At 42.3% G+C, this 11082-nt stretch overlaps 1 protein-coding gene across 5 annotated transcripts in view; it reads right to left on the bottom strand.

The window, feature by feature from the left end:
* PRICKLE4 (prickle planar cell polarity protein 4) overlaps nucleotides 1–11082 on the bottom strand; it is a 31144-nt gene that overhangs the window by 2268 nt on the left and 17794 nt on the right. For 4 of the 5 annotated variants that reach the window (XM_087719977.1, XM_087719978.1, XM_087719976.1 and 1 more), the window contains 5 exons: nucleotides 8818–8925; nucleotides 6510–6647; nucleotides 5396–5599; nucleotides 3518–3704; nucleotides 908–1231 (listed from right to left, as the gene is read on the bottom strand). In XM_087719977.1, coding sequence (XP_087576103.1) covers nucleotides 908–1231; nucleotides 3518–3704; nucleotides 5396–5599; nucleotides 6510–6647; nucleotides 8818–8925 — 961 coding nt within the window. The remainder of the gene's footprint in view (nucleotides 1–907; nucleotides 1232–3517; nucleotides 3705–5395; nucleotides 5600–6509; nucleotides 6648–8817; nucleotides 8926–11082) is intronic. The other variant, XM_087719980.1, reaches the window with a different exon arrangement.

Here is an 11082-nt window from a genome sequence, read left to right as displayed (position 1 = left end):
ACATTTTTTCCTCATTGGAATTCTTTGCAATTATGCTTTTAAAAACATGTGTTCAATAAATTCTTACTTATCTTTCCCAGTTTCTCCTGTTATTTATTGCTGTTCTGAATTCATTAAAATCTATTTTTACATCTAAGATACGGTATGTAACCAATTACACCCAGTGTTAGCTTCCATTAATTTCAAGAATTTCCCTATTATATGTCATTTTCATCCAAATGTACCATTTTTACTACTATTGCCATTGTTATCTATTGGAAGCTACCATCAAGCCAATGATTAGTTGGCTATTTCTGAAGCTCTGGAACCTCCTTGTTTTTTCCTGCTTCATATAGCACATGTTCATCTGCAATCTCTGAGTATTGAGAACAGACAGATAATAGTTGTCAGCTGCCTTCTTTCTACATCACACTGTCATAGATTGCCTTCAAATGTGCAGTGATGAGGTTAGTTGGAAGCTCAGTGGAAGTATATTGAGGATATATTACCAGCAGAATCTTAAACAAAACTGCAAGAGAGATTCAAATAAGAGAAAAGCTTCATTTGGGCAGGATCCAATAGCATCTGTTCCAGTGGTGGGTTCCGGATCCTGTCGCAACTGGTATGATGCGACGGGCTGGGTGTCCACCTCGGGCAAGCGTGCTGCACACGCATGCACACTTATCACCCTGCGATGTTCCAGCTGCTCCACGGGGGGGTCGCACAGGTGCCGTATGCTGTGCGTGCGTGTGCAAGTGGCTTGGTTGGCTTAAAAGCAAGTAAGGAACGGGGGGGGGGGGGAGCACCAAAACACCATTCCGGTATGGTGGCCGCTGCTCCCAGCTGCCACCAGTACGCCCATACCGGCCAGAACCCACCACTGATGTGTTCCCCCCAAATTCTAGAGGATGATATACAAGAGCCTTACCAGCTGCACCTGCCCTTTCCTCACGGCCATCTCGTTGAGTTCTCCCAGTTTTGGAAGAGCAGTCAAGGCTGCTGTTTCTAGCTCTTGAAATTGGGGTGAAGTCTGGGGATGGAGCAGAGATGAAAGCAGAGTCAGAGGAATCCGAGCCACTGGAAGACAAAGCTGATTCCTTTTCCAAACTACAGGCCTCAGAGCAGAAGAGAAGACCATTGTGAATGGTGATGGGCTGACTCAGCAGTGCTTTACGGCAAAAGCTGCAACAGAAACACGAGTCTTTGCTGTGCCAGTGTTGACCTTGTAGTACAATCTGTTTACTGTTGACACCTGTGAGAAGAAAGTAATCAACAAGCATTTTACCTCCTGCACTGTTGCTGGAAAACTATGTCCTAACTTGGTTAAGAACAATTCTGTCTGTTAAGTTGCAGACTTTTAAAAGATAGAATAAAAATTCAAGTTTCAAAATGTGTAAACAAGACAACAAAATAGTATATATTAAATTAGAATTTTTTTATAAATATGAAGCGGCATTGCACGCTAAATTAAGTTTTAGTATTGTGAACCTTGTTCACAAACTTCACAAAGCTATATAGCAGCACTAGTGATAAAAAGGTAAAGGTTCCCATCACACATATGTGCTAGTCATTCCCGAATCTAGCGGGCGGTGCTCATCTCCATTTCAAAGCTGAAGAACCAGCGCTTTCCAAAGATGTCTCCATGGTCATGTGGCCGAATGACTAAACGCTGAAGGCGCATGGAACACCGTTACCTTCCCAAAAATGTGATCCCTATTTTTCTACTTGCATTTTTTACATGCTTTTGAACTGCTAGTTTGGCAGAAGCTGGAATAAGTAATGGGAGCTCACAACATTAGGGAGTCAAACCTCCGACCTTTCTGATCAACAAGCCCAGTGTCTTAGCCACTAAGCCACCGTGTTCCTTCCAGCACTGGTGATATTGATTCTATATTACTGTTTTGCTTTTTACTTTTCTTGGTTCATATCTTGGGAGAGAAACCTCTGGCCTTGCAGCTGTTGTTGAACCACAACTTCCAGTATTTTGTATTATCAGGTGGCTTTGAAAACAGATTAAATTCCTACTGTAATACTATCTCACTCAGTAACAACCACTCCCTGAAAATTTCAATGGAACTTATTCCTAGACAGCAAATATAGGATTCCAGCCACAAACCAATGGCTAACAGCCACAAAATCCATTGAATGAACCCCAGCATTTGTCAAACCCAGAAAAAGCTAGCTAATAAACTATAATTTAGGCAGTCATCATAAGCAATTAACCATATTATTCCGAGGTAAAATGAATCTAAAATTACGATATGCTTGACACCTATCACAGTATTTGAAAGCTCCTCGGTGATATTAGTTTGTACTGAGATTTTCATTTCATCCAACAAAGTAACGCAAAATACATATTTAGCATTGCAACTATCGCATTATCTAAGATACTTACAATGTACATGTAATTCTGTTTAGATTACTACTACTGTTATTGCTTTTGCCTAGAATATGACCTGATCCTAGCAGCCTGTTAATGAAGGTAACACCTTCAGCTGCAAATAGCAGAATGGAAGATCTAGTCATAGTAAAGTGTAACAGATTTTAATATTTGCAACAATAAGAATTGTAAGGAGAAGTTAGCCTAATTATTAAATTAGACATAAAATGTACCCGTCGTGGTGATAAAGGGCATATTAAAGCTTGTCAATTTCTTTTGTAAAGGATTAGCTTTTTGTGTAGTTTGGTAGCAATAATTTGAATTTAGAACCTAACACCTAGTGGTATGGCCTTAAAATGGAGACAGTAATGTAACAGACACTGAGAGGTAAATCACAAGAGATCATCATTTAAACACTGATGTTTATGGTACACATTGATAATATCATGGAGAATATTAGAAGTGTCAAAAGTAATAGTAAGGTGAATCTAAAAGCTTATCAAAACAGGAAAAGATGCTGTATAATTGCATCAATGTATTTATCTCATCTCAATACTAATATAATCTGGAGAGTAGGGTTACTGCAGAATCTCTCCTCCATTTGTTGATAGGGAGCCCAATGATCATTACAAGTAATTTCCAATGAAGTATGCTTCGTTGCTTCCATTTTCAAATGCTTTGGTTCTCCTTTTAAGTGAGCATTTTTCTCATAACACTATGAACACCAAATACATAATAATTAAAATATCTACCAGACAAAACTTTGAGTCATGGGCACAAATGCCATAGTGATGGCATTAAGACGAATTATATTCTTATGTACTTGCATACGGTAGCTTGTGCAAATCTGTAAATAGCAAGTTTTGTGTCATGTTGCATCTTGATCATGTCACTTCCCCCTCCCATTATCTTCTCCAGTGCCCATGTGTGTCTTTATAATCACGTAGTTCCAAGTAACCTTTGATTAACATTCAGGCAATCTTTAGGCAAGTTGATACTTTTAAAAAACGGGAAGGGCCATAAGCTCTGTGCACATGCTTTGCTTGCAAGAACATGCCAGATTCACTCTTTAATAGGCAGCACTGATCTAGATGGAGTGATGATCTGAGGCAGATTCATACTTTCCTTCACAAGTCTACAGAAGGATTCTGGACCTACCAACAATCTCACCACAGGCTTGACAGATATCTGCATAAAGACTCTCAAAGCAAGCACAACAGCAGGGTTGTCCACCCTTCATCACATATTGCTGAATGCGCAAGGGCAAGTCACACTCGAGACAGCAAAAGTGTTCTTCATGCCAGCGCATGCCTTCTGCCTCCACGCACTCGGAAGTGAAGATCAGCTGAAGAGACATAAAAGATGAAAACTCACATTGCTATGAACTAAATATTAAGATGAAGTACACAGTGTACCAAGATCAATTTTCTTCCTAAACTAAGAGCACAGGCTACACGACTATTATTTACTCAACCCTTTGCAGTGACCCTATCCTATAAATCCGTGATGGCGAACTTATGGCACGTGTGCCACGCGGACCCATTTGTCCAGGAAGCGAAGTGTTGCCCTGTCAGCTGGCCAGCGCATATGACCGCGCTGGCCAGCTGACTTCGGCCTTCTTTTGAGACCATTTTTTGCCCTCCATAGGCTTCAGAGGCTTTATAGGAGTCTGAGGATGGTGAAAACAGCCTCCCCCACCCCTCCATAGTGCGAAAAACTAGCCCTACTGGCAAACCAGAAAATTGGGAAAAATATTTCCAGTTTGCTTGTAGGGCCGGTTTTAGCCCTCCGGAGCCTTTAGGAGGCTTCCCTGAATGCTCCGGAGGGCAAAAAAACCAGAAGTCACTTCCCGGTTGCTCATAGGGTTGTTTTTTGCTCTCCGGAGCCTTCAGAGAAGCCTCCTGAAGGCCCCTGAAAGCTCCAGAGGGCTAACCGCCCTATGAGCAAACTGGAAGTCCATTCCTGAACTTCTGGTTTGCCCATAAGGCCGGTTTTTCGCACTCCAGAGGCTTCAGGGAGCTCCTGAAGTCTCCAGAGGGCCTCGGGGGGGGGGGGGCTGTTCTCACCCTCCCCAGGCTCCTATAAAGCCTCTGGAGCCTGGGGAAGGCAAAAAAAACACACCAAAAATGGGGGGGGGAGCACTGGTCATGAGCGCATGTGCGCTGGGGTCGTGCACATAGCATTATGGGTATGGCACGCCCGCACAAGACCCCCCTGTGCTCCCCCTGCTTTTGGCACGCAAACCACAAAAGGTTCACCATCACTGTTATAAATCAAGCTTTCTGCTTAAAAATACACCATATTTATCCAACTGATAATGTTCCCTTGATATATATCAAATAGGTCATAATATGTTCTTTAAATTTCTCCGAAGTTATCAGGCTTGAAACCATGTTAAAAATGTACACTTTGTTTACTTTTGCCTGTTTTATTTTGATGTTTCTATGACAATTATCACTACCTAGCACAGTCAAGAATTCTGAAAGTTCACTAGTAACATATTGGTATCTGCATATTTTAAGTGTTCTATCTTCCTATAATAGTGTTGGTGAACCTTTTTGGCGCCGAGTGCCGAAATAGGAGCGTGCATATGCCGAGAAAATGATCTTTTGGTTTCTGGTGTGCGCATGCACACCGGCCATCTGGTCTTCCGGTTTCTGGTGCACATGCACACACAAAGACCAGCTGGCCGGTGCACATGTGCACGCCAGAAACTGGGACATCATCTTCCTGGCCTGCGTGGCCATAGGTTTGCCATCACGGTCCTATACAATGTACCTAATTATCTTCCCTATTGCCAATTACAAAAAAGTGAAGGGAAGTAAATGTAGGAATTTCTACAGGGGATAAGAGAGATACATGGTTAAATCTCCTCCAAAATAAAATCTCTCGAGTTATGATGGGGGGAAAAACTAAAAATTCCATTATATCTTGAATGGGTAATAGAATTCTAGCTCCAGCCTATCAATCTAGATTTGGAAATGGCCAGGCTAGATATATCAGTTGATTTAGTTACAAGAGCACAAACATACCTACCTGATCACATGAAGCACAGCGAGGGCGGAAAAATTCTGCATGGTGCCGGCCACAAAAAATCTTATTATCGCGATGGAAGTAAATGAGATCTATGAGTGGTTGCTGGCAAACATGGCAGACAAAGCAGGTAGGATGCCACCAGCACTGTTCACCCAGCTTAGAGGCAAATACACCTTGGTCTCCTCTGATTATATTCTTATCGCACTAAAAATCGAGCAGAAAGAATTTCCTTATCTAAGAGCCTTAATTATAACTTTCTTCCTTCTGTAAACTATTAAGACTGCTATGCATGCTTTAATTCAACAATTAAAATCAAATTATTTTACTCAGGCAATTTAAATTGTGAGTGAAAGGAACATGCATAATGCAATGTTAGCGAATTGCACTTGTTTGCCTAGCTGTTTTTTCTGCGTATAGTTCTATAGTGTTTGCTGCTTTGTCTAATATATATTGTATTTCATAACAGAGGCGGCAACCACTTTGTAGTCCTCCAACCAGTACAAATATTATATAGTCATTTGTTGCATTTCTAAGATTTCAGTAAACACTGCCTAATCTTTTTCAAATATACCTTCTTCGACATAAGGACCTACTGTCAGGGTTCCAAAAAATACCCCCAACGAAATAAAACTCTGAGGCTTGACTTTCCTCAAAGTTCCACCTTATTAGAGATGTCAGGTTGGCACATCTGGGAAAAACCGAATCTGAAGGCTTCCAGGTTTTCCCACCCAGTTGAAAGTTCAAGATCCTGCCCCAACACCCACAATTTCATCACATGGTCCAATCTTCCACTGCCATGAAGACAGAGTCCACCGATCCAGTTCCACCCAGGGGCAGAGACAAAGGATGACCTTGACTTTGTTAGAAGAATGTTGTTATGGCTACATATCACCCAACTCCACATAATCTCCCAGTTTCCCACAGTAGAAAGTGTGGCAGGCCTGAAGTCCAAAAAGATGGCTTGCAGGAATGACACCTACAACTGCCACCTGCACCTGTTACCATATCCAAAGTTCGTATAACTGCAAAGATCATACTAAATAGGGGCAACAGAGATAGAGATCAGCCCAGACAACTTCATAACATGTCCAATATCATGGTAAGAATAGCTCACATTTCTGCATAAGTACTCTTGAGCTGTAAGAGGCAGATGACGTAAAACTCCCTGTCCCAGCGATTCCTGCCGCCGCCATGCAGCAAAGGTACGGAGTTGCTTTCTTTCCTCTTCACCAATGAAGGGACAATATCTCTCCTTAAATTTTTTAAAAAAAAAAAGCAAAAGTGATGCCAAGATTCAAAAAAAGCATCTAGATAAAAATGTATATTTGAGATGCAGGAACAAAACAGACAAATGTTGAGCAACTAGCAAATATTTTTGAAGTTTTATTGTAAAAGATTATTTTCAGACTTTCCTTTGTTTTTTTTCCTTGAAAACATTTTGCTTCTCATTTAGCTTCTTAGATGAAAAGCGAAACGTTTTGAAGGGGGGAAAAACCCACGAAAGTCCAGCTGCCTTTTGAAAAGCACATTTGGAACAACCATGACATAGATGATTGAGAAACTTATTATAATAACATAATATTATTTTCACATTTGCACTTTATTCGATGTCTTTGGTCAGCTTGGTTAAAAAAATATGGCTTGTAAATATTTACATGAAGATCTTGCTGCATGTAGTTATCTTATTAGTCAAGACCGTATCATGTATACGTATGTTAAGAATAAACTCCAATGCTATATTTTATTTGGCAGTTAATTTCTGTAGACTCTTAGCTCTTTTTCTCTAACATGATTCTGGAATTTTATGTGCATCTACTCAGAAGAGATCCTACTATGTCAAATGTGACGAATTCCTAAGTGAATAGATAAAGGATTACAGTTTGGCTTTTCTCTAAATCCTATTTTTGTCCAATACACATTACTTGGAAGGAAAAATTTTAAAAGCAGCAGGGGTGGGTTGCTGCTAGTTTTACTACCGGTTCACAACTTGTGCATGCTGTTCAATGTAAATTGTTCTTTATGTAGAGAACAATTTACAGTGAACTGCGCATGCAGCCACCAAAACCCAAAATGGCGGCAGCCCAGTGGCAGCGAGGGAAATAGTTCAGGGGCATGGCAGCCTGGGTCACTGCCGGTTCTGCGATCCAGGCCTGAATTCCACTACCGGTTTGGCAAAACTGGGCCGAACTGGGAGCAACCCATCTCTGCTGGGCAGTGTGTCCAAATTTAGTGATATCTTTAATATTTGAGTGCTAATTTTGACATTAATGTTGGAGTCAGTCCTGCCCATATGGAGGGTACCAAATTGAGAAGAAAGTGCTAGGAATTGGCTAAGTCATTAGAACAGCACTGCAACAATAGCTTTAATCAAAGCTAGTTACTACCTAGTGGATGTGAACCCAGAGTTTATTTGTAAATAAATAAACATCCTAGAATAAGGCAGTGACAAACCATATTGTTTGAAGAAGACAAAAATGATCTTCTGCATAGAGTCATCAAGGAGCTAGACCTGAGGGAAATTTTACCTCATACCAAAAATAATATTCTGTGTAGACAGAAAAAGACATTGAATTTATCTTTACTTCAATGGGCCAGAAATCTCTTTCAGTTGTTTAGTTCTTGGAAACAGCAATAAAATCCTCAGTCAGCTTTCTGACCGGAGTATCCTAGAGCAGAGGTTCTCAACCCCCAGTCCGTGGACTGACACCAGTCCACAGCATGCCAGAAACCGGGCCAAACAAATAAGAGAAGCCCCATCTGCAGAATGCAAGTAGCACATGAAACCATGCCCTGTCCGTTCCACGGAAAAACCTCTCTTCACAGAACCGGTCCCTGATGCCCAAAAGGTTGGGGACCACTATCCTAGAAGACCTTGGTGAGAACATTAGTTGCAAGTAAGTTTGGTGATGCATATATCAGTGGGACTCTGGCACAAGGGACCATAGGAGCCATACAAACATATCTTCCCAATCACTGTGATGTCAAAATGACAAACCGTGTCATGATATGCAATGCAATTTTGCATTGCATGTAAGAACATGAAGAATAAAATTTTGTTACTGTGTACATTTCATCATTCGTCCCCTCTCTTCCCCCACAGGCATTTGAATCACCAAGTTAGTGCATTTTTATTATTTATTAAATTTCTATACCATCCATCTCACCTAAGTGACTCTGGCCTGTTTAAAACATTTGTTTGGTTACCTTTTTTCCTTGTTACCATATAAAGAAAGAGAAAGAATGCTTCTCCTATTGCTGTTTTTTTTTTAGAAAGATGGTATGACTAGAATTTGAAAAGAATGGACAGCCCAAATACTTTTTTTAGTGCAAACAAGGGGCAGAAGAAAATAGTATTAGCAGGACTTTTCAATCAAGTGATGCACAAGTAAAAAAAGACCTGGCAAACTCTTTAAGAAGCTTACATCACAGTCTTGTGGAGGTAGTTGGTAGAGGAGAATTTTGATACGGAGCTGATTGTGAATAGCAGCAGGTACCACAGCTGATGAAAAAGAGCTACTGCTTTGTAATACCTGTAAAAGTAAATGGGATGGAAATGAATTGGGGAAAAAGAGTTTTCTGCACTATCCTCTGTTTACAGGTCATCTTTTCTAAGCTTGATAAAATAACTTTAAGCTTGTCTGCGAAATTGAGGGGGGGGAAACATCCTAGAACAAGGCAGTGACAAACCATATTGTTTGAAGAAGACAAAAATGAGCTTCTGCATATACTGTGTTTTCCCAAAAATAAGACAGGGTCTTATATTTTTTTGTCCCGCGAAATATGGCCTTGGGCTTATTAGAGGGGGAGGGCTTATTATTTTTCAGGTGCAGGAAGCAGCATGCCCACCAGTTCTACCTTCTCCGTCCCACCATCTGCTTGCCTGCAGCCTCAATGACCCAAGTTCTCCTTGCATTCTGGCCTTCACCTGCCCTGCTTGCTGGCTGCGGAAAAGCTCATTGTGCTGCTCTGGCCTCGTGTGTGTGGGGGGGGGGGGGGCTCTTCCTGGCAGAACGAACGAACACACACACACACACACACACACACTCCCCCTCCAAGGCAGCCACATCCCTTCACTAACTTGCTTTCCAGATCCATTCTCCGCTCCATGTGCACGACAAGAAAAGTAGACTGTGTGCCTATGGTAAAAAAAATACCAGAAAATACCTTCCAAGTTTTCACAAAAAAAAAAAAAAAAAAATCTCGTGAAGTTGGAAGTAGTCCCACAAATTACTTTTCTTGCCCTGCACATGGCAGTGGAGAATGGAACAGGAAAGCAGGTTAGTGGAGGGATGTGGCTGCCTTGGGGTGGTGGTGTTAGGGATCTCTTTCTCACACACACATACACACCATCCTTTCCTTGGGAGCTCTGCACAGACGCAGAGAAGGCTTCGGATAGAGCATTTGAGGGATGTGCGTCTGCGCTGAGATCCCAAGGAAAAGAACGATTGCCAGGAAAAGGGGGGGGGGGATTTTGCCTCTTATCCTGTTCTGAGTCTGTGCTGAGCTTCAGAACAGGGTAAGAGGAAGGAAAATCTTCCCTCCCCATTTTCAAGCTATTTGCAAAAATGCCTCATTCCAATTCTGCAATCCTGGAATATGCTGAAGGCTCGAAATGGAACGTTTTTGCAAACCATTTAAAAATATGGAGGGGGATATTCCTGCCTCTCCCCCTGTTCTGAAGGTCACAGACTGAAAACAGGATAAGACAAAATCCTCCCTCCCGCATGCCTTCAATCCTGCAATCCTGGATTGGAATGTGGCGTTTTTCAAATCTCTTGAAAATGGTTTCGTCTCTTATCCTGTTCTCAATCTGTGCTGACCTTCAGAACAGGGGAAGAGGCAGGAATATCTCCCTCCCCATTTTCAGGCCATTTGCAAAAACGCCCCATTTCGAGCCTTCAATGTGAATATGCAGGTGAGAAGCGACCTCCTGTAGGCATTAAAATCCATACATTTGGGACATCGGAAGAAGCCCTGCGAGGAGACGCTGCTGCCGAAGTGCAGGAAAACTCCCCCCCCCCAAAAAACCTGCAGATCATCCTTTCAAAGAGGAGTTTCACCAGGACGAAGAGGTAGCTGAAGGCGGCGTTTGTGTCATTTTCATCCTGGTGAAACTCCTCTTTGAAAGGACGATCTGCAGGTTGGGGGGGGGGGGATTTCCTGCACTTCAGCAGCAGCATCTCCTCGCATGGCTTCTTCCGATGTCCCAGGTGTATTGATTTCCATGCCTTCTTTTCCTTTTCTGTGGTCGGAATTGCGAGCTGTGACTGTCACCATTAGGTAAGGAGGGCATGAGGCATTTGGGTTGTGTTGCTTGGTCTCCGGCTTCTTTTGCAGCCGCAATTGGCTGCAAAAGCAACCGGAGTTTGCTGGAGGCAGAGGCCTGAGTGGCACCCGCGAATCAGCTGTTTTGTGAACGGAGTGGCCCAGCTGATCCAATTAAGGGGCCAAGAAACCCTGAGGTGACCGGGGAAGGGAAGGGCTGCCCCCTGTTCTGGCTAAACCCACCCCTTCACTACAGCTTATTTTCGGGGGAGGGTTCATATTTTTGCCCACCGCAAAAATCTGGCATGGCCTTAGTTTCAGGACATGTCGTATTTTGGGGGAAACACGGTAGTCATCAAGGAGCTAGACCTGAGGGAAATTTTACCTCATGCCAAAAATAATATATCACACAGAGATGTAGA

Source organism: Thamnophis sirtalis, unplaced genomic scaffold (assembly GCF_051295495.1).
Source record: "Thamnophis sirtalis isolate CommonGarterSnake01/CBP01778 unplaced genomic scaffold, rThaSir2_p1.2 scaffold_7, whole genome shotgun sequence".
Lineage (NCBI taxonomy): Eukaryota > Metazoa > Chordata > Lepidosauria > Squamata > Natricidae > Thamnophis > Thamnophis sirtalis.
Note: the sequence above shows the minus strand (reverse complement) of the source record. Positions and strands in the feature narration are given on the sequence as shown.